A 26610-nucleotide genomic window follows, 5' to 3' on the forward strand; every position below is an offset into this window, starting at 1 on the left:
TGGGTGAAATGTATGTGCGCAGGTGCATTTCCACTGGCAAGCTAATCCCTCATTACGTCATCAGCGCTCGCTCGGTGAAATTCAAAAGTCGTCTTCCTGCTCGACTCGATCGCTTCTGGAGACTCGTTCTTGTTCGAGGGGTCTTCTCTTTCACCTACCTTCGTCTTGGCATCGAAAACTCGGCGTCGAAAATGAAGCCGGAGTGCCCCTTTAACATACTACATTATATACCTCATTCCATATTCACCCACATACAATTGGCCATCTACATAAGCGGTGAATACTGCTGAATATTCACCGCTTATATTCACCACTTTTCGATACTTACTGTAAAGAGAGCAGTACTTGGTGCTGCGCTTGATTCCTCTTCAGTCAGCGCGCCGGAGCTGTCGAGTGCCCTAGAAAAATGTCTACGCTAACTTCCGTAAACAGGACTTTTCTGAGTACAAACGAAATTCCTTGCTTGCCATTGCGGCTGGATCCGCATGTGACCAGGTGCTGACAAGTCATCAACCAACAGTGAGCATCTTCACAGACGGAGCGTTCCAGCGAGCAAACAAGGTTTTGGACGCTCAACATGTCAATGGCCCAATGATTGCGGATCAAGCGGCAAGCCAGGAATTTCGTTTGTACTCAGAACAGCCCTGTTCACGGACGTTAGCGTAGAATTTTCCAGGGGCACACAACAGCTCCGAAGCGCTGCCTGAAAAGAAAAGAAGTGAGGGTAGAATCGCTTGGCTCGCTGTTTAAAAACCGACTTCCGAATTGGCGAGATGATCGCGGATTGGTCAAATCTTCGCATCGAAACGAACGATGATTTGGCTCCCGTTAAGCACGAGTGTGTTCTCCATGGTTATTGGCGCGAGCGTGTTATCCATGCCACATGCACCTCCCATGCCACATGCACCAGTACGTGTACACGATCGATTGAACAAGATTCTGAACACGCCGCTCTCCGATTCATGCAAGAACACGCCAGTCGGTTTACGATACTGAAGCAACAACGACTTACGTTAGTTCTGTGTACAAGGGACGAAAGGGTGAATATGGAGAAGTATAAGTATAATATTACCTTCAGCCTCGTGAGTATGGACAAATATTCACTAGTTTGTATACTAGTGAATATTCGCCTATATTCACATCGGCTTCAGGTAATATGATATACATATACAGACATGTACATGTACATGTATTCACAAGCTACAAGTAAACATGTAAATAGAGAGTTTGTGCACAACGAAAATTTGTAGCGCGGCAACGAATATTATTAACGAAAAACGCTAACGAATATTCGTAACCGTGAAGTTGCGCACAATGCGTGAACGTTTTCGTAGTGGGTCGACGCGGCGGCCGCGCAGGCGCGAAGAGTCAAAACAGGGAGCTGTAAAATATCAGTATTATAGTGTAATGGGTAGTCGAGTGGTAGGCGCGGTGAAATCAACAAGAATTACTTTTATTCTACTTCTTTCAGGTACACACCTGAGATATAATTGTTAGTGAAAGAAGAAGCGGCAAAATAACTGACTTTCTCTCCGGTGCACACCTGGAGGTTGAATAGCTCGTTATTATCAAAATCTCATTCTTCCTCGAGTTAGCTTTCATTGCTATCTAATCTAATCTAATCTAATCTAATCTTCATCAAAACAGAAATGCGCAGCCGCTTTTATGCAGCAGACGACGTACGCTTACATACGGAGATACACTAAATATACATCAGGCAAGCTCCGTATTAGTTCCGTACTGCTTCCGTATTGGTCGGGCAGGGATACTACACCCTCCCTTCCTACAGAATATCACGCCCTTGTGGTTTTCAAAAAATTAGTGAAGAGTTACGAACACAGCGTCAACCGGAAGATGGCAAATTATATCGGAAATGATAACGTTTAGAGTAGACAGAAGAAATGAACTGATAACAAATCATAAAGTAGAAGCACACCAGGTTCACACGATCTCACGGGGTCAAAAGGGGAAAGAACTGTCCTCCAAATAGGACCTGAAAATCCACAGCACTCTTGCTGCACAACGCTGGCACAACCCGCCAGGAACATCGCAGTTCAAAAACCGAACTGAATACATTATAACTATAAGGGGCGTTGTCACACACATTGTCCCACGTTAGCTGGGTAAGCCGTGGCTCACCATGATCAGACGCCTACCAAACTAAACTGGATTCACACACTCGCATAAAGGAAGACTGAAGAGAACAGGGAGACTGAAGGAAGACAGGAAAGAAAATGCCATACCTGGAATCAGCGTTAGTAACCACGGCGGCGGCTGGAGCTACGGTGGAGGGCAAGCCAGGTTTTATCTTCATCTTGGTGGAGCCGGTCACTCAGAGCGGCTACCTCAGCGTCAGACAAATAACCTCCCTCCTTGCCTTGAATCGTGGTCTTCACATTGTCGATAGCATCGCTTTGCGCGACGTAAAGAGTGATGGTCTAGCCAGGAAGAGTGTGGACGAAAATCTGCATCCAACCACGGAGACGAAGTACCAAGTGAAGAGTGGGCTCCTGCTTCCGACTGCGTGCCGGCGAAAATCAAACGCTGCTGGTCTTGTGAAATACCCTCCTTGTCTTGGGCAGCAGCCTGCCTGTTGTCGTCCTCATCAGCTTCGCTATCGCCACCAGTAGTTAACATAGGTAGCGGGTCGCTTGGAATCGCCATCGGAGTCTCCAGTGGATGCCATGCGGAGGGAAGGGTGATCCACGCTAGCACCCTGACTGTGCTGCACGCTAATAAGTAGGGCCAAGCCCAGGACGGCAAGAAACATGATTCTCATCTTGATTCGTCGCAGGGAGCTGTAGCGGGTTGAGCCATCGGAGTCTGGGGTCGAATCACGTTGTTTTATTTGAAACTACACCGCTGCCACCAATGTAATGGGTAGCCGAGTGGTAGGCGCGGTGAAATCAACAAGAATTACTTTTATTCTACTTCTTTCAGGTACACACCTGAGATATAATTGCTAGTGAAAGAAGAAGCGGCAAAATAACTGACTTTCTCTCCGGTGCACACCTGGAGGTTGAATAGCTCGTTATTATCAAAATCTCTTTCTTCCTCGAGTTAGCTTTCATTGCTATCTAATCTAATCTAATCTAATCTAATCTTCATCAAAACAGAAATGCGCAGCCGCTTTTATGCAGCAGACGACGTACGCTTACATACGGAGATACACTAAATATACATCAGGCAAGCTCCGTATTAGTTCCGTACTGCTTCCGTATTGGTCGGGCAGGGATACTACAATAGTACTCCAGGTAACGAAAAATATCTCGTAGATCTGCTCTGTTTTGGTCGCGTTTGGACGGATCTTCGGTGCAACTTTCGTGACACGAACCCGGACGGTCAAAATCTAACGAATTTTCGTTGTGCGCAACCTCTCTACTAACATCACAACCTTACGTCAAGTTTTGTGAAACATGTACAAGTCTTGGGGGGGGATAGGACTTTCCTTGAAGATACTTTTTTATTATCACCGTTAACTTACTAAAATTATATTGCTTAAAAAAAAAGACATTGATACGTTTTACTTCACTACTTGCGCGTTCACGTTCACACCATGCACGCAAGTGACAAAAATACTTGAAGTAGGACAAAAATAAAAATTAATTTATTTGCTGAAATAATTTCGCTACCACGAGCACACTCACCTATACCGTGTGATTTGAGCTCAAATTTCTGAAGAATGAACACCATCTCAGCTGCTAGAAACCAGACTTCACTCGGCGGTAATCCGTCTCATGCACGCTCTACTTCACATCAGTGCAGGCGAATGTTCGCAGCTCTACTTCCCATCAGTGCAGGCGAATGTTCGTAACTACAATCATGTACTTGCCATGTCCGCCATGGTGCGGTCCACGGCATAATAAAATATCATCATCATCTGAGTTTGACTGGCTACCACCTACATTGTACTTCCTTCCTCAGTGACAAGTAGTATCACTGTCACACGTCACGTCACTCGCATACAGGTGACTGGTTACTAGTATCCTAGCATACACTGCTGCATGTAGGGACTCTTCAAATAGCTGCTTTTGCCACGGAGTGTAACAGGGCATATTGCCGCGAATTTCTCCATAAGCACGCACAAGATAACATCATGAACTGAATCTTCATGACTTGTAGCCACAATAATCCCTTGTTGAATGGATGAGAACAATAAAGAACTTTTGGGAAAACAAGATTCGTCAGATGATGCAAATAAAAAAACTTGAGCTGTGGAAAATGTAGCACGTCGCACTGACACTAACTGACACAGTGACACTTTGAAGCAGGGAGTAGTACAATACCGTGGTATTTTACTACTCCTTGCTTTGAATGACTGTGACAGTTATTGCGACTCGCACTCCACTCCACTCCACTGAGTCCACTGTCTCCCGCCACAGTGCATGAGAGGATGTTCGCGGGTGTGCTAAGCCTAAGGGTTCAAGTTCGAAGCTTCGTGTGTAGAAAATTCCTGTCTGTGGCTAGTGCCAAACTCAAAAAGAAGTAATAATAATTATTAGTTCACACTTTCGCTTAACCTGAAACCACCTGCTATCCCGGTAATTGTCCTTCAAATTTGGCCAACACTAGAAATCATGAAACATGCAGCTAGTGTACCTCGCAGGTGCATGGATCCAGCAAGCAGGAAGCCTGAACAGCTGGAACAAAGGAAACAGATCGAGAGGTGAAAACCTGAAATGGGACTCGAAGGCAATTCATCGTAAACTCGCACTCAAATCCAGGATACCCTTGGGCCAAGAAGCATGCAAGCTCACTTCATGAACAGCAAGAATTTGTTGTTGGAATGTTTTTAAAACCTCTCCCAGAATCGATTTTCTTGTCACAATCATCAGTGGATCATCGTGATTGAAGTGAAGGCAAGCCAAGCAAAAAATCAATAAAACACAAGCCTCATTTACGGGCAAACAGAATACAATTCACGGTGGCATGATGAATGACTAGAACACAACACCAAAAAATGAAAACAAATACATGTGTAAACAGTGGCATTTGGTAGAGGAAAGAGTCAAAAATCCGTAATCCCCTTGTTTCCACATACAAAATCAATGTAAAAACCAAAACAATATAACACCTGTGACAAAACAAAAAAACATGCCAGGAGAATACATGGGTAGTGTCCTGTCCAACATCATCTCCAAATCACTGACAGCCGGCCCTCCGAGACTGCCAACTCTCGCAAAACATTTAAAATTACCCTATCGTCACTCACAGCCATTTTCGTTAGAGGGAAAATAAAAAAAGATCGAAAAATATGATAACCAAACACTACTCTCTCCTGAGAATAATAGTTTAATACTAGAGGGAACAGGACTTGTAAAGAGAGGTGAAATAGAGATGTGGGAGAGGACGAGGGGATTTCTATTGTAATTAGCATGACCAAGACTACTCAATGAAAACAATAGCACGATAATGTAGAGGTGTGGTGTAATGTGTATGCGTGGGGTTGGGTACGGGATGGGAATGATGGGTGTGAGTGTGTGTGGTGTGTGTGTGGGGGGGGGGGGGGAGGAGGAGAGACAACAACATGGAGTTTGAAACATAAAATTAACGGTCTACAAATCTAATGTAGCAGAGAAGGAAAAAAAAGATAATCAGCTGATGGCTTATGGCAGTGGCTAGCAAAAAGGACAGAAGAGGAAGCAGGAAACAGCAAGAAATAACACAAAGAAACACACTCTGAAAAGTGCTCCACAAAAGGCAGCAGTGACACTTCTGTGTTGTGCTACCGTCATCAACACAGCGAGAAGGCAGATTTTGCCTGTGCTTATGGTGAAGTAAAAATAGTTTTGAGTGTGAGCCAGTGTTGCTCACACGCCAATTTAAACACCATTACGTAGCCGTTAATGTAGTTTGAAGGCCAAAGAGACAGAAAAAACAGATCTCCAGCCGAGAGAATTTAGAATGCACGAAACAGTGAAGGCAGATCTTGATCAATCCACTTACAAATATGGTCTACTGAAGTTGTCCCAGGTTGACTAGGATGAAAAAAGTGAAAAAAGTAAATCATCGTGTCCGTCCACGACGGCCGCTAACACCCGGTAAAACCTAGCAGAACTGCAACAACTACTGAGATCAGACAAAATAAAACAATGCAGAAATATTATGCAGAAATATTATGCAGCTGAACAAATGAGCGAATATTATTTCTCGTATCGAAAACCAAACCGAAAAAACAAATCTCCTCTGCCTTGTTCAGTGTGTGTACATAGTTGTACAATCAAACCTGTAGTGGCCCAATAACATAAAGGCGAATATGTAAGGAGCATAGGAGGAAAGGAAATAAATGGCAGGAAGAAAAAATAACAACGGGTAGCAATAGAGCTATTAAATGGCAAGAACACCTGCTTCCGCAACCACTAGCTCAGCAGATAGTTGTACAGTGTGTGTACATAGTTGTACAGTGTGTGTACATAGTTGCGCCAGAGCAGGAAACACACAAAGTGGTGTACCTGAGAATTAGGTCATGAGTATGCTTGTGCTGCTGCTACTTCTGCTGCTGCTGTTGCTGCTGCTGCTCCTGTGGCTGGTACTGGTGATGCTGCTGTCACTGACGATGATTATCATCCTCATCATAAACTCATAGCTCTGTGAGCAGCCAGGGTGGGTCAATCTGCACAATAATACAGCAGATATGCACACACAGACAAGGGCACCAATAATCACACACAAACACATGCACATACCCGCGTACACCCGCACACACATACGCCCACATACGTACACCCACAAATGCACACCAGTACACATGTGCGCAAGCACACACACGCAGCCGAGAAATGGCAAAAGAATGTCTGAGAAAACATGTATGTTTAATAGTAATTACCGTAACGTACCGTTGATCCGCCCCCACGCCATGTCGCTTCCCAGCTGGGTTTTCGGCAGGGGGCGGGAATTAGATCAAGGCTGTCAAGTGCAGTACGATGTACAACAACGTAGAGGATCACACTCAATGTGCTGGATTGTGCACATTTTGATCCTGGATTGGCAAGTATTGTGTACAGCAGTGCATGCGTCGGTTCAACATCGTATTTCGTTGTATACGCCAAAGTCGTTTCACAAGGAGAAAATCGACAGGGGGCGGGAATTAGAGAGGGGGCGGATCAACGGTACTTTACGGTAAATGCAAGCATCACAAAAATATAAATGAGCATGCATATTTAGGCACTGAGAGGGAGGGAGGTCAACTGTGCCGGACTGCGGTGGGCTAGGGTGGACTGTGGCGGACTGTGGTGGACTATGGTGGACTATGCATATGGTGAGCTATGGTGGACTATGGTGAGCTATGGTGGACTATGGTGGACTATGGTGGACTATGGTGGACTATGGTGAGCTATGGTGGACTATGGTGGACTATGGTGGACTATGGTGGACTATGGTGAGCTATGGTGGACTATGGTGGACTATGGTGGACTATGGTGAGCTATGGTGGACTATGGTGGACTATGGTGGACTATGGTGGACTATGGTGGACTATGGTGAGCTATGGTGGACTATGGTGGACTATGGTGGACTATGGTGGACTATGGTGGACTATGGTGGACTATGGTGGACTGTGGTGGACTATGGTGGACTATGGTGGACTATGGTGGACTATGGTGGACTATGGTGGACTGTGGTGGACTGTGGTGGACTATGGTGGACTATGGTGGACTGTGGTGGACTGTGGTGGACTGTGGTCGACTATGGTGGACTATGGTGGACTGTGGTGGACTGTGGTGGACTGTGGTGGACTATGGTGGACTATGGTGGACTGTGGTGGACTGTGGTGGACTGTGGTGGACTTTGGTGGACTATGGTGGACTGTGGTGGACTGTGGTGGACTGTGGTGGACTATGGTGGACTATGGTGGACTGTGGTGGACTATGGTGGACTATGGTGGACTATGGTGGACTATGGTGGACTATGGTGGACTGTGGTGGACTGTGGTGGACTGTGGTGGACTATGGTGGACTATGGTGGACTGTGGTGGACTATGGTGGACTGTGGTGGACTGTGGTGGACTGTGGTGGACTGTGGTGGACTATGGTGGACTGTGGTGGACTGTGGTGGACTATGGTGGACTGTGGTGGACTGTGGTGGACTATGGTGGACTGTGGTGGACTATGGTGGACTATGGTGGACTATGGTGGACTATGGTGGACTATGGTGGACTGTGGTGGAGTGTGGCGAGTGTGCTAGACTGTGAGTGTGAGTGTGAGTGTGGCGGACTCTGACTGTGGTGGACTGTGAATGTGGTGGTTGCGCAGCGGAAAATGTGTGGCACCACTCTCCTCACTGTTGGGCAATGTTATGGCCGATTCATACTTCATTTCGCGTACGGGAAAGTTATCGCGCGACCGTCGCGCGATGGCTTTACCGTCGCGAAATAGTTGAGTCCAGATCAAATTTTTCGCAACGCGACGCGTTTCCCGTACGCGAAATGAAGTATGAATCAAGCTTTAGACTAATATTACTATGATATTCAGATGATGGATGTCCGCTCTGATCCCTTTATGTCAAAGTTTCAGGGGAGCACATGCAGGAAGTGTAGATAGAACTGACCAGCACAATAGCTGGATGGAGGGGGTTTGTTTATCCTCCATCATGGCAAGGTGGCCATGCCAGTCCATACTGTGACAGTGAGAAGGCCTGGACACACAGACGGACACCCTTACCGAGACACCCTACCACACACACGCATACACACAAGCATACACACACACACACACATACACACACACGCGCACACACACACATGCTCTCTCTCTCTCTCCCCCCCCCCCCCCCCCACACACAGGCACGCACAAAACAGCTGCACATAATTTCACACTTACCATCTCTAGGCTGACGGTCAGCAGGAAGCAGTACGATCATCTCTGTGTACAAAACTTCATACTTCAGGCCTTTGATGGCTGCACAGAGCTTTTTGTAGGAATCCATTCCTCCAGGATGGATGTATCCGATGATCTTGACGTTATGGTTTTCTACTGGCTCGTACTTTTCTGTGCGCATCAATTCATTGATTTCTGCCATACTGTGCAGTAGACCCTGCTTCTGAACACTCCTGCGAAACATTGCACAGGGTATTTCGCATAACTTTGGAAGTATGCGACAAGTGAAAGTTCCAGTGTCAAACGGATTGTCTATAGTCGAACACAAACATTAAAAAGAGGAACAACAACAAGACATCGATTTGCAAAATTTATTGATTCCCAAGTTTCTCCAAAGGTCGGGCAGTCCTACATCCATTTGTGTAAGTACCGTATTTAACCGGTTATAAGTCGACCCCGGTTATAGGTCAACCCCCCGTATCCGGAAGTCTTAATTATGTTTTTTAAGTTTTTGCCCAACGAAGCACTGCTAACCGCTCCCTGCTACTAACACATGAACAAATCACATAAACACTCCTCATTGGATTCTGAAACATCCCAATCCTTGAAAAAGGCAAATAAACTTGGCAAAAATGCATACACATGGTGCACTCGTGTATTCATTGCAGGTCATTTTCGGAAGATACCGATAATTCCCGGTTATAAGTCGAATCCCGGTTGTAAGTCGACCCCCACCTTTTCTCCTGCTATTTTCAGTCATAAAAGGTCGACTTATCACCGGAAAAATACGGTACTCAACAAGAGCTACATCCATTTGTGTAGGTACTCAACCAGACCTACATCCATTTGTGTAGGTACTCAACCAGTCCTACATCCATTTGTGTAGGTACTCAACCAGACCTACATCCATTTGTGTAGGTACTCAACCAGTCCTACATACATTTGTGTAGGTACTCAACCAGACCTACATCCATTTGTGTAGGTACTCAACCAGACCTACATCCATTTGTGTAGGTACTCAACCAGACCTACATCCATTTGTATAGGTACTCAACCAGAACTACATGAATTTGTGTAGGTATTCAACCAGACCTGTTCGTGGTGTGTATGCACTTGTTGTTGTTGTTGTTGTTGTCATCGTCGTCGTCGTTGTTCTTGTTGCCGTTTCCTTCTTTTTTTAATTCAAAGAATGAAACAGGAAGCAAGCCCAATGACATGAGAGCATAATTATGTGCGCGCATATAAACACCTTAGAAGCAGGGCTAAAGGAGAAAGCAAAGAGTTGAAATTCAGAATTAAGAAGTGTGAGACATCCCTACTTGACCACTGATGTTCCTGTGTAGGTACATGTATGTAATATATAACTGTTAACTACAAAGGAGTGTGCTCTGAAAACTTGTTCCATTTTCCAAGTGATTCCTTTTTTCATCATTTCTTCCATACTACATTTGTTTCTCCTTCTCTGTTCTTCACCACCTTCGTATCCACTCGTTTTTGAACACAATAAAGCCTTTGTGAAAAGACAGTTCAGCTCGTTCCGCTTATGGCAGTCCTAAAACTATTGTCGCCTCATCGCTTATTTTAATACATAGATATGTTGATTTTTACATGTCTGATTTTAAAGTTCTCCGTTGAGCGGTTGGGTACAGTTGTTGGAAGGATGTGATTTTAAAGTTCTCTGTTGAGCGGTTGGGTACAGTTGTTGGAACGATGTGATTTTAAAGTTCGCTGTTGAGCGGTTGGGAACAGTTGTTGGAAGGATGTGATTTTAAAGTTCTCCGTTGAGCGGTTGGGTACAGTTGTTGGATGGATGTGCTGCATGTTGCGTCACACCAACCGGTGTACAGATCGTGTTAAAAGATAAGGTCAATGATTGGTGAAAAGTGGATGCGGATGGGAAAAGCAAAGGAAAAGAGTAGGCATAGGTGATTGGTTTGGGTGACTGCATTAATCACATGCTAGAAATGATTATTCACATACCTGTGATTCCTGTTACGGCCACTTGGCATGTTTCTGATGTGGATGACTCTCTAGCTGTGGCTGTGTCCATGGCTGTTGCCGCTTGCATCATTGTGTCTGCGACTGTTGCTGTAGAGGCTGCTGTGGGTGCAACTTCATCTACCTCGTAGTCTGCATGTGCTGCTGTGACTGCTGCTGCTGTTTCGGCATTGGTTAAAAACAGAAGAGTTACAGGTGCGGCGGAACCGATGCGTTTAGCCAGGGCATCACCGGACCAACTCTTTGACCACCAACGAGTGTTGGCAGCTGAGGTGGTCAGGCGTCCTCTCCATACCACGCACAAAGCATGGAAGGCTGTGGTATGGCCGGGCAAATCGACAACTGCCTCCGCGGGTCCTGAGAAAAAATAAACAAGAAGAAGATTCTGATAGGTATCGAAAAAAGATTTAAAACATTTTTAGATAAAAAAAATGCTATACTTACATATACAGTTATAAAAGTGCATGGCAGGTAACAATTCAAGGCTTAGTTGGGCCCAGCAGGGTAGCCCCAGGGTTGTAGGCTCCATACTTGAATGAGGTTGTTATTCCTTTTAGGAAACTTCACTTCTCAACTCCAAACTCCAAAAACTGCGATTAAAATTAAAATTAATATTTTCATTACACCAAATTTTCAGGCCTGGTACATCATCAGGATAATGTAGTCAGATTGTTATTCCCTTTCCATATAAGCTACCGTTTTGAAACACATTTCTCAGAATGTGAAGACTCCAGTGTAGCCATCCGCTCTATCCATACATCTTCACAACACTCAGGAAGATGGGCCTTACCCGAAATGATTCCAATGATTATCTCCTTTTTTTCCTTTCAGTGATTGGAGTAGCCCAGGGACCATCTGGAGAGTGTCATGACGATGTACGTGCATAGAAGGTGACCATGCAGTTATTTTCTAAACTATCTCAGTTTGTAAATGGCCCTAAACCAGAACATGGAGTTTGCACTCCTCAAGCTTACAGCATATCACAAGTTGCTGTTGTAGATGTCAATTAATAAATGGAGAAGAAACTCGGCCATTTGGATATAATTATAACTATCCACCTCTCCACGTCTCCCTATTGATATGCTCATTCCTTTATATGCTATTCATTCGATATCTACCTCCAATGAGGAGCTCTCAACGTGGGAAACAGCTGCCCCCAAGGATACGGAACATCTATCCAAGAACAAACTTCCTCACTTTGGTGGTCTGGATGTGGGCGAAGAGTGCATTGTGGAGCGGTGGATAATTCAAGCGATATAAAAGATAAGATCAACAGCTGGAGGAAAATGGAAGTGGAGGTAAAAGCAAAAAAGGTCGAGATGGACGTTAAAAGGGGAAATCCCAGGTCAATGGTTTGGGTGACTGTAGTGATGACATGCTAGAAATGATTCTTCACATACCTGTGCTTCCTGTTACGGCCGCTTGGCATGTTTCTGATGTGGATGACTCTCTAGTTGCGACTGTGCCCATGGCTGTTGCCGTTTGCATCATTGTGTCTGCGACTGTTGCTGTAGCGGCTGCTGTGACCTCTGCCGTAGCGGCTACAGTGGGCGCCACGTTGTCTGCGAGTGTGGTCGTAGCGGCTGCTGCGTGTGACACAGTATCTGCCACAGGGACTGTAAGTGCTGCTGTGACAGCTTCTGCCTCTGCTCCAGTTAAAACAAGAAGAGAAACAGGGGTTGCGAAACTGATCTGGTTGGTACGGCCATATCTGGACCCAATCTTTGGCCGCCAGCGCCTGTTGCCTGCTGAGGGAGCGATCCGTACTCGCCATGTCATGCGTAAAGCATGAGCCGCTGTGCTATGGTCGGACGAATCAAAAACTGCTTCTGCCCGTCCTGAGACAAAATGAGGAAAAAATAACGAAATATTTAGTTTTGATTAGTTTGAGCGAAAGATACAAACAGGGAAATTCTAAAGAAAAGTTGACTGTCGCCACCAGGACTTGAACCAGGGACCTTGCTTATGGTCAGCGAAGCTCTACCACTAAGCTATGGTGTAGCCGTCATCCAGGTAGTGACTGTTCAACATTTTCTTCAGACTTCGAAGCTAATATTTCCTGCAAATCCACACAGGCTGATGGACGCAGCCCTCAAGGTACCCCTCACACTGCACTCTAACCCAAACCCTTCACTCTAACCCTCACGCTAACCCACACACTTCACGTAAACTCAACCTATACATTAAAAAAAAGAAGAAATGAGGAGCAAGGAACTACAAGTTATGCGGTAATGACCACTAACACCACCAGTTACTATACAATCAGCTCATGCGATAACATTGCCCGCCACGGACTAAAAGGTACTGATGTTCAACACGAAACTGTCAATGAGCTCTAGCACGTCTCGGATGCACACTCTAACATCCTTCCAGCTTGGAAGGTTCTAAGTTAGAAATAACATCGAAAGGGAAGGTGCCCTATGTGTCCCCTTGCGTAGAAGCTGATGAAGTAGTTATTATGAAGCTATGTCAGGATCGCGTTAATGCCACAGCGTGTGTATGGAAGTTTCAGACCACTGTTTGTAACATGTCCTTTTATTGTAAAGTTTGTAATCTTTGTAGTTCAATCAGTAACTGACAGTTTGTAGATGGCCCCAAACCAGGACATGGAGATTGCACTCTTCTAGCTTTCAGAATTTCAAAAGTTGGTGTTGCGGCAGACAATCCACCGTTGGAACCGATGGATTGTAAAAGGGTACAGCGGAGCTGAATTGTTTGCTTGTGGTAATCATAATGCTAGAAATGATTCTTCACATACCTGTGCTTCCTGTTACGGCCGCTTGGCATGTTTCTGATGTGGATGACTCTCTAGTTGCGACTGTGTCCATGGCTGTTGCCGTTTGCATCATTGTGTCTGCGACTGTTGCTGTAGTCGCTGCTGTGACATCTGCCGTAGCGGCTACTGTGGGCGACGCTGTTTCTGCCACAGAGACCGTAGGTGTTGCTGTGGCTGCTGCTGCCTCAGCTTTGGTATTAACAGGAAGGGATAAAGTGAAGAACAGAATCAGATAGGTATGAAAGATTGTGACATATGTAGTTATAATATTAAAATTACAGGTTAGAGAATGGCAGGGAACAATTCAGGGCTTGGTTGTGCCCAAAAGGTTAGCCCTGTGGCTGTAAACTCAATTCTTAAATGAGGTTTTTTAATCCCTTTGCGTATAAGCTGACCATGCAGTTATTTTGAAGAACATGTCAGGATATGCGTATGAAATTTTCAGACCACCGTCTCTAACATGTCCTTTCCTTGTAGTGTTTGTAATCTTGGTAATCCAATCAGTAACTGACAGTTTGTAGATGGCCCTGAAGTAGAACATGAAGATTGTACTTCTCCAGCTTTCAGCATTTCAAAAGTTGGTGTTGCAGGTGACAATTAAACTATGGAACTCATTAAAGGTTAAATCAAATCAACTGCTGAAGCAAAGCTATTGTTGAGAGAAAAAACGGAAAACTGGACAAAGTGGGGAGGAAGGTCGAGATGGACGTTGAAAGGGTAAAGCCAAGGTGAAGGGGTTGGGTGTGGTAGTCAAATGCTAGAAATGGTTCTTCACATACCTGTGCTTCCTGTTACGGCCGCTTGGCATGTTTCTGACGTGGATGACTCTCTAGCTGCGACTGTGCCCATGGCTGTTGCCATTTGCATCATTGTGTCTGCGACTGTTGCTGTAGCGGCTGCTGTGACTTCTGCCATTGCGGGTACTGTGTGCGCCACGTTATCTGTGAGTGTGGTCGTAGCGGCTGCTGCATGGGTCACAGTATCTGCCACAGCGGCTACTGTGGACGTCACTGTATCTGCCATAGAGACTGCAGGTGCTGCTGTGGCTGCTGCTGCCTCAGCTTTGGCATAAATAGGAAGAGCTAAAGTGAAGAACAGAATCAGATAGGTATGAAAGATTGTGACAAATGTAGTTAGGTGAGACCAAAAAATATAGAGATTCCCGGACCCTCCCGCACCAAAATCAAGCCAAAGCCGATTTTTTTTATTAAAAAAAAGTTCATGCATGTACAGTACTGATCGTGTGAGTAGATCTGTGACATGGAGTCACACAAACCCGAGCTTGTACGACTAGGTCGATTCCCTGATGTACAGATCAGGGCCATCGTTGGCCAAAATATAGAAAAATTGATCGGGTGACCCGCTTACCTGTTGTCTGTAAATGAAATTGAATGAAAATCACCGGAAATGCCGTCAAAAAGTTCAACATGGCATGCACACATAGTCATGTACATACATCGGAAAAAACAAAAATTAAAATTCGCCCGCCCGCACCAATTTCACATGGGTCCTGCCCGGGATTCTCGATTTTATTTTGGTCTCGCCTTATGATGTTAAAATTACAGGCTAGAAAATAGCAGGAAGCAATTCAGGGCTTGGTTGTGCCCAAAAGGTTAGCCCTGTGGCTGTAAACTCTCTTCTTAACCCTTTGTGTACGGACTGTACAACTTTCGATCCCCTGGAATCGAAACTTTTCAAAATTTCAATCGATCGGAACTCAGTCATTACTGGGTTATTACCAAAAACTAAAATATGTACGTCCATTAAACACCACCAAAGTTGAACACATTGCAGTAAAAGTATAGCAGCAACATACCTGTGTGGGACAAAATGGAGAGCATGTCCTTGCTCCTGTCCACATACCCAAGTTCCTCAATGACAACACCGAGATCACGATAAGTCTTTAGGCCACCAGCTCTGAGCAACTGGATGAGCTCCTCATTATGAGCAGATTGTCCATCCCGGGACCGAATTCTCTTTAGTCTCTCTATTGATGCGCTGTCAGTTATGAGATGTTTCTTGATCACCATCTGTCGCAGTCGATCTGCGTCAACTTCGTTCAACCATGGTTGAATGTCACACACAAACCTAACCAGGTGAAACGGATTGTCTGTTGCGAAAGCAGCAAAATACAGAAGGCACAGATGACACATGAACACACAACTAAACACAACTACATGTCAAGAAACAGATAAAAATGGAATTACACAACACCGATAATACATGGAAAGGAATTTGAGTGGACACACCCATTCCCATAGCGCTGCACATCCGAACAAGTTCCGTTATTTTACAACGTTTCGGCACTTGGCCATCGTCAGGTGATAAGAACAATGGACACACACACACACACACTCACGCACACACACACACACACACACACGCACACACTCACGCACTCACGTGCGTACACACACACACACACACATGCACACACACACATTCCCAGACCCGCACATCGGAGTGCTTCAGTGATTGCTTCAATGGACAGCTTGGAGTTTTCTCTTCGACCTACATATTGTAGTTTTTGAAAATAACCCAGAAACGACTGAGTTACGATCGATTGAAATTTTGAAAAGTTTCGATTCCAGGGGATCGAAAGTTGTACAGTCCGTACACAAAGGGTTAAATGAGGTTGTTACCCCTTTGCATATTAGCTGGCCATGTAGTTATTTTGCAGGACATGTCAGGATAACGTTTCTTGCCATAGTGTGCGAATGAAAGAAAAAACGCGGCTATATGAAACTAATTTGAACTATCCACCTCTCCACGTCTCCATACTAATATGCTCATTCTTTAACTATTTATATATATGCTATCCATTCGTTTCTACCTCCACTGACGAGCTTTCCACGTGGGAAACAGCTGCCCCAAGGATACGGAACAAACTTCCTCACTTTGGTGGTCTGCATGTGGGCGAAGAGTGCATCGTGGAGCGGTGGATAGTTCAGGCGATATGAAAGATAAGATCAACAGCTGGAGGAAAATGGAAGTGGAGGTAAAAGCAAAAAAGGTCGAGATGGACGTTAAAAGGGTAAATCCAAGGTAAATGGTTTGAGTGACTGTAGTATCACATGCTAGAAATGATTCTCCACATACCTGTGCTTCCTGTTACGGCCGCTTGGCATGTTTCTGATGTGGATGACTCTCTAGCTATGACTGTGCCCATGGCTGTTGCCATTTGTGTCATTGTGTCTGCGACTGTTGCTGTAGCGGCTGCTGTGACTTCTGCCGTAGCGGCTACAGTGGGCGACATGCTGTCTGGGAGTGTGGTCGTAGCGGCTGCTGCGTGTGACACAGTATCTGCCACAGGGACTGTAAGTGCTGCTGTGACAGCTTCTGCCTCTGCTCCAGTTAAAACAAGAAGAGAAACAGGGGTTGCGGAACCGATCTGGTTGGTCCGGCCATATCTGGACCAAATTTTTGGCCGCCAGCGGCTGTTGCCTGCTGAGGGAGCGATGCGTATTCGCCATGTCATGCGTAAAGCTTGAGCCGCTGTGCTATGGTCGGACGAATCAAACACTGCTTCCGTCTGTCCTGAGACATAATGAAGAAGAAATACCGACAAATTTAGTTTTGATTAGTTTGAGCGAAAGATGCAAACAGGGAAATTCTAAAGAAAAGTTGACTGTCGCCACCAGGACTTGAACCAGGGACCTTGCTTATGGTCAGCGAAGCTCTACCACTAAGCTATGGTGTAGCCATCATCCAGGTAGTGACTGTTCAACATTTTCTTTAAAAGACTTCGAAATTAATACTTCCTGCAAATCCACACAGCTACAGGCTGACGGACGCAGCCCTCAATATAACCCTCACACTGCACTCTAACCCACACACTTCACGTAAACTCAACCTATACATTTTAATAAAATGAGGAGCAAGGAACTACAAGTTATGCGGTAATGTCCACTAACACCACCAGTTACTTTACAATCAGCTCATGCGATAACATTGCACGACACGGACTAAAAGGTACTGATGTTCAACACGAAACTGTCAATGAGCTCTAGCACGTCTCGGATGCACACTCTAACATCCTTTCCACTTGGAAGGTTCTATGTTAGAAATACCATAGAAAGGGAAGGTGCCCTGTCTCGCCCCTTGCATAGAAGCTGATGATGCAGATATTTTGAAGCTATATCAGGATAGCATTCATGCAATAGTGTGTATGAAACTTTCAGACCACTGTCTCTAACATGTCCTTTCATCGTAGTGCTTGTAATCTTTGTAGTGCAATCAGTAACTGACAGTTTGTAGATGGCACCAAACCAGAACATGGAGATTGCACTCTTCTAGCTTTCAGCATTTCACAAGTTGGTGTTGCGGTAGTCACTCAACCATTGGAACCGATGGATTGTAAAAGGGAGAAGCCCAGTAGAAATGTTTCCTGGTGATAATCATAAAGCTAGAAATGGTTCTTCACATACCTGTGCTTCCTGTTACGGCCGCTTGGCAGGTTTCTGATGTGGAGGACTCTCTAGCGGCGACTGTGTCCATGGGTGTTGCCATTTGCATCATTGTGTCTGTAACTGTTCCTGTAGCGGCTGCTGTGACTTCTGCCTTAGCGGCTACTGTGGACGACACTGTATCTGCCACAGAGACCATAGGTGCTGCTGTGGCTGCTCCTGGCTCAGCTTTGGCATTAACAGGAAGAGATAAAGTGAAGCACAGAATCTGATAGGTATGAAAGATTGTGATATATGTATAGGATATTGACCAAGACAAGGTCTATATGGGAAATATAGGCCGAGTAAAAGACCGAGGTCTGCCGAGGTCTTTTACTCGGCCTATATTTCCCATATAGACCGAAGTCGAGGTCAATATCCTATTTATCACGATTCCTTCGCCATAACCCCAGAATTTGAACCTTTAGGAGCTATTTTAACCTTTTTAGTATAGTATTTGTACTATAGTGTACATAGGATTTTGCCTATTTTGGGTACAAGATTGTAAGAACAACAGGGTTGAGCATCTGCAGCAAAGTGGCTGGGTGGTATAAGGGGTTGCTTGAGATTCATACTGTTGTGGGTTCAAATCCTGCTTGTTCTCTTCCTTTGTCTTCTTTCTTTCAAATTTTCTTTTTGAAGTGGAGAGAAAATTTCTAAGTCCCTCCAAAGTCGAAAGATTACAATGCCTAAGTGGTCGATATAAGCGGTCGATACAAGCGGTCGATATTACGGCGATATGGGTAATATAGGACCAGTCAAGGATCACGAGAATTAGTGGAGGTCGATATAGAAGAGTGATAAGTAGTAATATAGTAAAACCTGGTGTAAGCGACCTCTGGGTTTAGCGACATACTGCTCCTAGTGACTGTTATTCCATGCGCCGACAGTTCTACAGGTTAGAGAATGGCAGGGTAAAGTTTCGGGTTTGGTTCTGCAAAAAAGATTAACCCAATGGTTGTAGACTCTATTCTTAAAATGAGGTTGTTATTCCCTTTGCAGTGAAGCTGACCAAGCAGTTATTTTGAAGCTATGTCAGGATAGCATTGCATGCCATCGTGTGCATATGCAACTTTCAGATCACCATCTCCAACATGTCTTTTCCGTGCAGTGCTCCCAATCTTTGTAGTGCAATCAGTTAGTGGCAGTTTGTAGATAGCCCTAAACTAGAACATGGAGATTGCACTCCTCTAGCTTTCAGCATTTCACAAGTTGGTGTTGCAGACGACAATAAATAGGATGGAACTAACTTTAAAGATAAGGTCAACAGCTGGAGTAAAGCGATTGTCAAGAGGAAGAGCGGAAAACTCGACAAAGTGAGGACGAAGATCGAGAAGGATTGGAAATGGGTAAAGCCCAATGGAGATGTTTGCTGGTGGTAATCATAATGCTAGATAGTGTTCTTCACATACCTGTGCTTCCTGTTACGGCCGCTTGGCATGTTTCCGATGTGGAAGAATCTCTAGCTGCGACTGTGTCCATGGCTGTTGCCGTTTGCATCTTTGTGTTGGTGACTGTTGCCGTAGCAGCTGCTGTGACTTCTGCTGTAGCGGCTACTGTGTGCGACAATGTATCTGCCAAAGAGACCATAGGTGCTGCTGTGGCTGCTGCTGCCTCAGCTTTGGCATTAACAGGAAGAGATAAAATGAAGAACAGAATCTGATAGGTATGAAAGATTGTGATAATTATATGTAGTTCTACAGTAAAACCTGGTGTAAGCGACCTCTGGGTTTAGCGACCACCTTCTCCTAACGACTGTTTTTCCATGCACCGTCAGTTCTACACAGACACTGTGGGACCTGGTTCTAAAGACCATCTGTCTATAACGACCGCTTTTGCTCGCACCGTGGGGTGGTTGCTTAAACCAGGTTTTAATGTCATTTTAAAACTACAGGTTGGAGAATGGCAGGGAACAGTTCAAGGCTTGGTTGTGCCAAAAGGTTTACCCAATGGTTGTGGACTCTATTTTTAATGAGGATGTTATTCCCTTTGCATTGAAGCTGACCATGCAGATATTTTGAAGAACATGTCAGGATAGCGTTTCATGCCAAAGTGTGCGTATGCAACTTTCAGACCACGGTCTCTAACATGTCCTTTCCTTGTAGCGCTTGTAATTTTTGTAGTCCAATCAGTAACTGGCAGTTTGTAGATGGCCCCAAACCAGAACATTGAGATTGCACTCGTCTAGCTTTTAGCATTTCACAAGTTGGTGTTAAGGGTGTCAATTCAATAGATGGAACTTATTTAAAAAATTAAATCAACTGCTAAAGCAAAGATATTGTCGAGAGCAAAAGCGGACAACTCGACAAAGTGAGGATGAAGATTGAGATGGAAGTTAAAAGGGTAAATCCCAGGTGAATGGTTAGGGTGTGGTAATCATAATGCTAGAAATGGTTCTTCACATACCTGTGCTTCCTGTTACGGCCGCTTGGCATGTTTCTGATGTGGATAACTCTCTAGCTGCGCGTGTGACCATGGCTGTTGCTGTTTGCATCATTGTGTCTGCAACTGTTCCTCTAGCGACTTCCGTGACTTCTGCCGCAGCGGCAACTGTGGCCGCCATTGTATCTGCCACATAGACAGTAGATGTTGCTTTGGCTGCTGCTGCTTCAGCTTTGGCATAAACAGGAAGAGATGAAAATAAAGAACATAATTATTTTTTGCTTTTCCTCTAGTGGTTTTATTGCACTTGTATCTTGATGTTATTTCTAACACCTTTCTATTTACAGTACTTAACTTCAGTTTCTGTGGTTGTACCCTTAGTTCCGTTTTTCCCACTGATGATAGGAACGAGAAAATCGATTCTGGGTTTTCAATAATATTTTTGTTATAAAATACACAGTAATACATGTCAAACAAGAAACGTAGTTGCGTGATGGCTGCGGCCTTCATCCTATTCATAGCTATAATATAATTTGATAGGTATGAAATATGTGACATATGACATTGTAGTTATAATGTTAAAACTACAGGTTTAAAAATGGCAGTGAACTTTTCAAAGCTTGGTTGTGCCCAAAAGGTAAACCCAATGGTTGTAGACTCTATTCTTCAATGAGGTTTATATTTCCTTTGCAGTGAAGCTGACCATGCAGTTATTTTGAAGAACATGTCAGGATAGCGTTTCATGCCGCAGTGTGCATATGAAACTTTCAGACCACCGTCTCTAACATGTCCATTCCTTATAGTGTTTGTAATCTTGGTATTTCAATTCGTAACTGTCAGTTTGTAGATGGCCCTGAACCAGAACATGAAGATTGCACTCCTCTAGCTTTCTGCATTTCGTAAGTTCATGTTGCGGCTGTCAATCATCCGTTGGAACCAATGGATTGTAAAAGGGTAAAGCCCAGTTGAAGTGTTTGCTGGTGGTAATCATAATGCTAGGAATGGTTCTTCACATACCTGTGCTTTCTGTTACGGCCGCTTGGCATGTTTCTGATGAGGATGACACTCTAGTTGCGACTGTGCCCATGGCCGTTGCCATTTGCATCATTGTGTCTGCAACTGTTCCTCTAGCGGCTTCTGTGACTTCTGCCATAGTGGCTACTGTGGACGTCACTGTATCTGCCATAGAGACTGCAGGTGTGGCTGTGGCTGCTACTGCTTCAGCTTTGGCATCAACAGGAAGAGATAAAGAAAGCACAGAATCAGATAGGTATGAAAGATTGTGACATTATGTAGTAATAATATTAAAATTACAGGTTAGAGAATGGCAGGGAGCAATTCAGGGCTTGGTTGTGCCCAAAAGGTTAGCCCTAGGGCTGTAAATTCTATTCTTAAATGAGCTTGTTAACCCCTTTGCATATTAGCTGGCCATGCAGCTATTTTGAAGAACATGTCAGGATAGCGTTTCTTGCCATAGTGTGTGATTGAAGCTTTCAGACCACTGTCTCTAACATGTCCTTTCCTTGTAGTGCTTGAAATCTTTGTAGTGCAATTAGTAACTGACAGTTTGTAGATGGTCCCAAATCAGAACATGGAGATTTCACTCGTCTAGCTTTCAGCATTTCACAAGTTGGTGTTGCGGCAGTCAATCAACCGTTGGAACCGATGAATTGTAAAAGGGTAAAGCCCAGTGGAAGTGTTTGCTGGTGGTAATCATAATGCTAGAAATGATTCTTCACATACCTGTGCTTCCTGTTACGGCCGCTTGGCATGTTTCTGATGTGGATGACTCTTTAGTTGCGACTGTGTCCATGGCTGTTGCTATTTGCATCATTGTGTCTGCGACTGTTCCTGTAGCGACTGCTCTGACTTCTGCCATAGTGGCTACTGTGGGCATCGCTGTATCTGCAACAGAGACCGTAGGTGTTGCTGTGGCTGCTGCTGCCTCAGCTTTGGCAAAAGCAAGAAGTGATAGAGTGTAGAAGAGAATCAGATAGGCATGAAAGATTGTGACATCATGTAGCAATAATGTTAGTATTTCAGGTTAAAGAATGACAAGGAGCAATTCAGGGCTTGGATGCGCCCAAAAGATTAGCCCAATAGCTGTACACTCTATTCTTCAATGAGGTTGTTATTCCCTTTGCCTTGAAGCTGATCATGCAGTTATTTTGAAGAGCATGTCAGGATAGCGTTTCATGCCATAGTGTGAGAATGAAACGTTCAGACCACCGTCTATAACATGTCCATTCCTTGTAGTGTTTGTAATCTTTGTTATTCAATCAGTGACTGACAGTTTGTAGATGGCCCTGAACTAGAACATGAAGATTGTACTCTTCCAGCTTTCAGCATAAATTAAAAGTTGGTGTTGCAGGTGACAATTAAAAAGATGGAACTCATTAAAGGGTAAATCAAATCAACTGCTCAAGCAAAGCTATTGTTGAGAGGAAAAACGGAAAACTCGACAAAGTGGGGATGAAGGTTGAGATGGACGTTGAAAGGGTAAAGCCAAGGTGAAGGGTTTGGGTGTGATAGTCACATGCTAGAAATGATTCTTCACATACCTGTGTTTCCTGTTACGGCCGCTTGGCATGTTTCTGATGTGGATGACTCTCTAGCTGTGACTGTGCCCATGTCTGTTGCCATTTGCATCATTGTGTCTGCGACTGTTCCTGTAGCGGCTGCTGTGACTTCTTCCATAGCGGGTACTGTGGGCTTCACTGTATCTGCCTTAGCGGCTACTGTGGACGTCACTGTATCTGCCATAGAGACTGCAGGTGTTGCTGTGGCTGCTGCTGCCTTAGCTTTGGCATTAACAGGAAGAGATAAAGAAAGAACAGAATCAGATAGGTATGGAAGATTGTGGCATATGTAGTTATAATGTTAAAATTACAGGTTAGAGAATGGCAGGGAGCAATTCAGGGCTTGGTTGTGCCCAAAAGGTTAACCCAACGGTTGTACACTCTATTCTTGAATGAGGTTGTTATTCCATTTGGATTTACGTAGACCATGCAGTTATTTTTAAGAACATGTCAGGATAGCGTTTCTTGCCATAGTGTGTGAATGAAACTTCAGACCACGGTCTCTAACATGTCCTTTACTTGTAGTGCTTGTAATCTTTGTAGGGCAAGCAGTAACTGACAGTTTGTAGATGGTCCCAAACCAGAAAATGGAGATTTCACTCGTCTAGCTTTTAGCATTTCACAAGTTGGTGTTGCGGCTGTCACTCAACCATTGGAAGTAACGGATTGTAAAAGGGTAAAGCCCAGTGGAAGTGTTTGCTGGTGGTAATCATAATGCTAGAAATGGTTCTTCACATACCTGTGCTTTCTGTCACGGCCGCTTGGCATGTTTCTGACGTGGAAGAATCTCTAGCTGTGACTGTGTCCATGGCCGTTGCCGTTTGCATCATTGTGTCTGCAACTGCTGCTGTAACTTCTGCCGTAGCGGCTACTGTGGGCGTCACGGTGTCTGCCACAGGGACGGCAGGTGCTGCTGTAGCTGCTGCTGCCTCAGCTTTGGCATAAACAGGAAGAGATAAAGTGAAGAAGAGATTATGATAGGTAAGAAAACTTGTGACATATGTAGTTATAATGTTAGAATTTCAGGTTAAAGAATGGCAGGGAGCAATTCAGGGCTTGGATGTGCCCAAAAGGTTAGCCCAACGGTTGTAGACTCTATTCTTGAATGAGGTTGTCATTCCCTTTGCATTGACGCTGACCATGCAGTTATTTTGAAGAACATGTCAGGATAGCGTTTCATGCCATAGTGTGCGTATGAAACTTTCAGACCACCGTCTCAAACGTTTCCTTTCCTTGTAGTGCTTGTAATCTTTAAAGCCCAATCAGTAACTGACAGTTTGTAGATGGCCCTGAAATAGAACATGGAGATTGCACTCCTGTAGCTTTCAGAATTTCGCAAGTTGGTGTTGCAGTTTGACAATAAAAAAGATAGAACCAATTTTAAAGATTACGGCAACTGCTGGAATAAAGAGATTGTCGATAGGAAAAGCCGAAAACTCGACTAAGTGAGGATGAAGGTCGAGATGGATTGTAAATGGCCAAATCCCAGGTGGAGGGTTTTGGTGTGGTTATCACATACTGGAAATGGTTCTCCACATACCTGTGCTTCCTGTTACGGCCGCTTGGCATGTTTCGGATGTGGTTGACTCTCTAGCTGCGACTGTGCCCATGGCGGTTTCCATTTGCATCATTGTGTCTGTGACTGTTGCTGTAGCGGCTGCTGTGACTTCTGCCGTAGCGGCTACTGTGGGCGTCACTGCATCTGCCACAGTGACGAGAGGTGCTGCTGTGACTGCTGCTGCCACCGCTTTGGCATTAACAGGAAGAGATAAAGTGAAGAACAGAATCTGATAGGTATGAAAGATTGTGATATATGTAGTAATATAGTAAAACCTGGTGTAAGCGACCTCTGGGTTTAGCCACCACCTTCTCCTAGTGACTGTTATTCCATGCACCGACAGTTCTACAGGTTAGAGAATGGCAGGGTAAAGTTTCGGGTTTGGTTCTGCAAAAAAGATTAACCCAATGGTTGTAGACTCTATTCTTGAATGAGATTGTTATTCCCTTTGCAGTGAAGCTGACCAAGCAGTTATTTTGAAGCTATGTCAGGATAGCATTGCATGCCATCGTGTGCATATGCAACTTTCAGATCACCATCTCTAACTTGTCTTTTCCGTGCAGTGCTTCCAATCTTTGTAGTGCAATCAGTAAGTGACAGTTTGTAGATAGCCCTAAACTAGAACATAGAGATTGCACTCCTCTAGCTTTCAGCATTTCACAAGTTGGTGTTGCAGACGACAATAAATAGGATGGAACTAACTTTCAAGATAAGGTCAACAGCTGGAGTAAAGCGATTGTCCAGAGGAAGAGCAGAAAACTTGACAAAGTGAGGACGAAGGTCGAGAAGGATTGGAAATGGGTAAAGCCCAATGGAAGTGTTCGCTGGTGGTAATCATAATGCTAGATAGTATTCTTCACATACCTGTGCATTCTGTTACGGCCGCTTGGCATGTTTCCGATGTGGAAGAATCTCTAGCTGCGACTGTGTCCATGGCTGTTGCCGTTTGCATCTTTGTGTTGGTGACTGTTGCCGTAGCAGCTGCTGTGACTTCTGCTGTAGCGGCTACTGTGTGCGACAATGTATCTGCCAAAGAGGCCATAGGTGCTGCTGTGGCTGCTGCTGCCTCAGCTTCGGCATAAACAGGAAGAGATAAAATGAAGAACAGAATCTGATAGGTATGAAAGATTGTGATAATTATATGTAGTTCTACAGTAAAACCTGGTGTAAGCGACCTCTGGGTTTAGCGACCACCTTCTCCTAACGACTGTTTTTCCATGCACCGTCAGTTCTACACAGACACTGTGGGACCTGGTTCTAAAGACCATCTGTCTATAACGACCGCTTTTGCTCGCACCGTGGGGTGGTTGCTTAAACCAGGTTTTGATGTCATTTTAAAACTACAGGTTGGAGAATGGCAGGGAACAGTTCAAGGCTTGGTTGTGCCAAAAGGTTTACCCAATGGTTGTGGACTCTATTTTTAATGAGGATGTTATTCCCTTTGCATTGAAGCTGACCATGCAGATATTTTGAAGAACATGTCAGGATAGTGTTTCATGCCAAAGTGTGCGCATGCAACTTTCAGACCACGGTCTCTAACATGTCCTTTCCTTGTAGCGCTTGTAATTTTTGTAGTCCAATCAGTAACTGACAGTTTGTAGATGGCCCCAAACCAAAACATTGAGATTGCACTCGTCTAGCTTTTAGCATTTCACAAGTTGGTGTTTTAAAGGTGTCAATTCAATAGATGGAACTTATTTAAAAATTAAATCAACTGCTAAAGCCTTTAAAGATATTGTCGAGAGCAAAAGCGGACAACTCGACAAAGTGAGGATGAAGATTGAGATGGAAGTTAAAAGGGTAAATCATAGGTGAATGGTTAGGGTGTGGTAATCATAATGCCAGAAATGGTTCTTCAAATACCTGTGCTTCCTGTTACGGCCGCTTGGCATGTTTCTGATGTGGATGACTCTCTAGCTGTGCGTGTGACCATGGCTGTTGCTGTTTGCATCATTGTGTCTGCAACTGTTCCTCTAGCGGCTTCCGTGACTTCTGCCGTAGCGGCTACTGTGGCCGCCATTGTATCTGCCACATAGACAGTAGGTGTTGCTTTGGCTGC

The 26610-nt window shown here is 44.6% G+C and overlaps 1 protein-coding gene across 3 annotated transcripts; it reads right to left on the reverse strand.

Moving 5' to 3' along the window:
- Positions 1-4876: 4876 nt before the first annotated feature.
- Positions 4877-26610, reverse strand: LOC135825752 (uncharacterized). Of its 3 annotated transcripts, none has more exons than XM_065338374.1 (18): positions 26415-26610; positions 25416-25622; positions 24534-24740; positions 23733-23927; positions 22976-23215; positions 22158-22364; positions 21432-21638; positions 20439-20645; positions 19445-19651; positions 18015-18221; positions 16687-17124; positions 15404-15697; positions 14367-14648; positions 13570-13776; positions 12212-12649; positions 10794-11168; positions 8817-9125; positions 4877-6613 (listed from the first exon to the last, which is right to left on the reverse strand). In XM_065338374.1, the coding sequence occupies exons 1-18, from the start codon at positions 26569-26571 to the stop codon at positions 6609-6611; spliced, it is 4389 nt and encodes a 1462-aa protein (XP_065194446.1). In that variant the 5' UTR covers positions 26572-26610; the 3' UTR covers positions 4877-6608. The 3 variants fall into 3 exon arrangements, with proteins under 3 accessions (XP_065194446.1, XP_065194445.1, XP_065194447.1); XM_065338373.1 differs by having other exon boundaries at positions 14367-14669; XM_065338375.1 differs by lacking the exon at positions 14367-14648.

The sequence above is a fragment of the Sycon ciliatum genome, chromosome 10, assembly GCF_964019385.1.
Source record: "Sycon ciliatum chromosome 10, ocSycCili1.1, whole genome shotgun sequence".
Classification (NCBI taxonomy): domain Eukaryota; kingdom Metazoa; phylum Porifera; class Calcarea; order Leucosolenida; family Sycettidae; genus Sycon; species Sycon ciliatum.

What these genes read in the sequence shown, in the direction of transcription:
- LOC135825752 (XM_065338373.1), bottom strand. Translation starts at nt 26,571, where the DNA reads ATGGCGGCCACAGTAGCCGCTACGGCAGAAGTCACGGAAGCCGCTAGA. An exon ending in GGCCGTAACAGGAAGCACAG is followed by an intron (nt 21,639 to 22,157) that starts GTATGTGAAGAA and finishes TTGATGCCAAAG; the next exon opens with CTGAAGCAGTAGCAGCCACA. An exon ending in GGCCGTAACAGGAAGCACAG is followed by an intron (nt 11,169 to 12,211) that starts GTATGTGAAGAA and finishes ATTTTTTCTCAG; the next exon opens with GACCCGCGGAGGCAGTTGTC.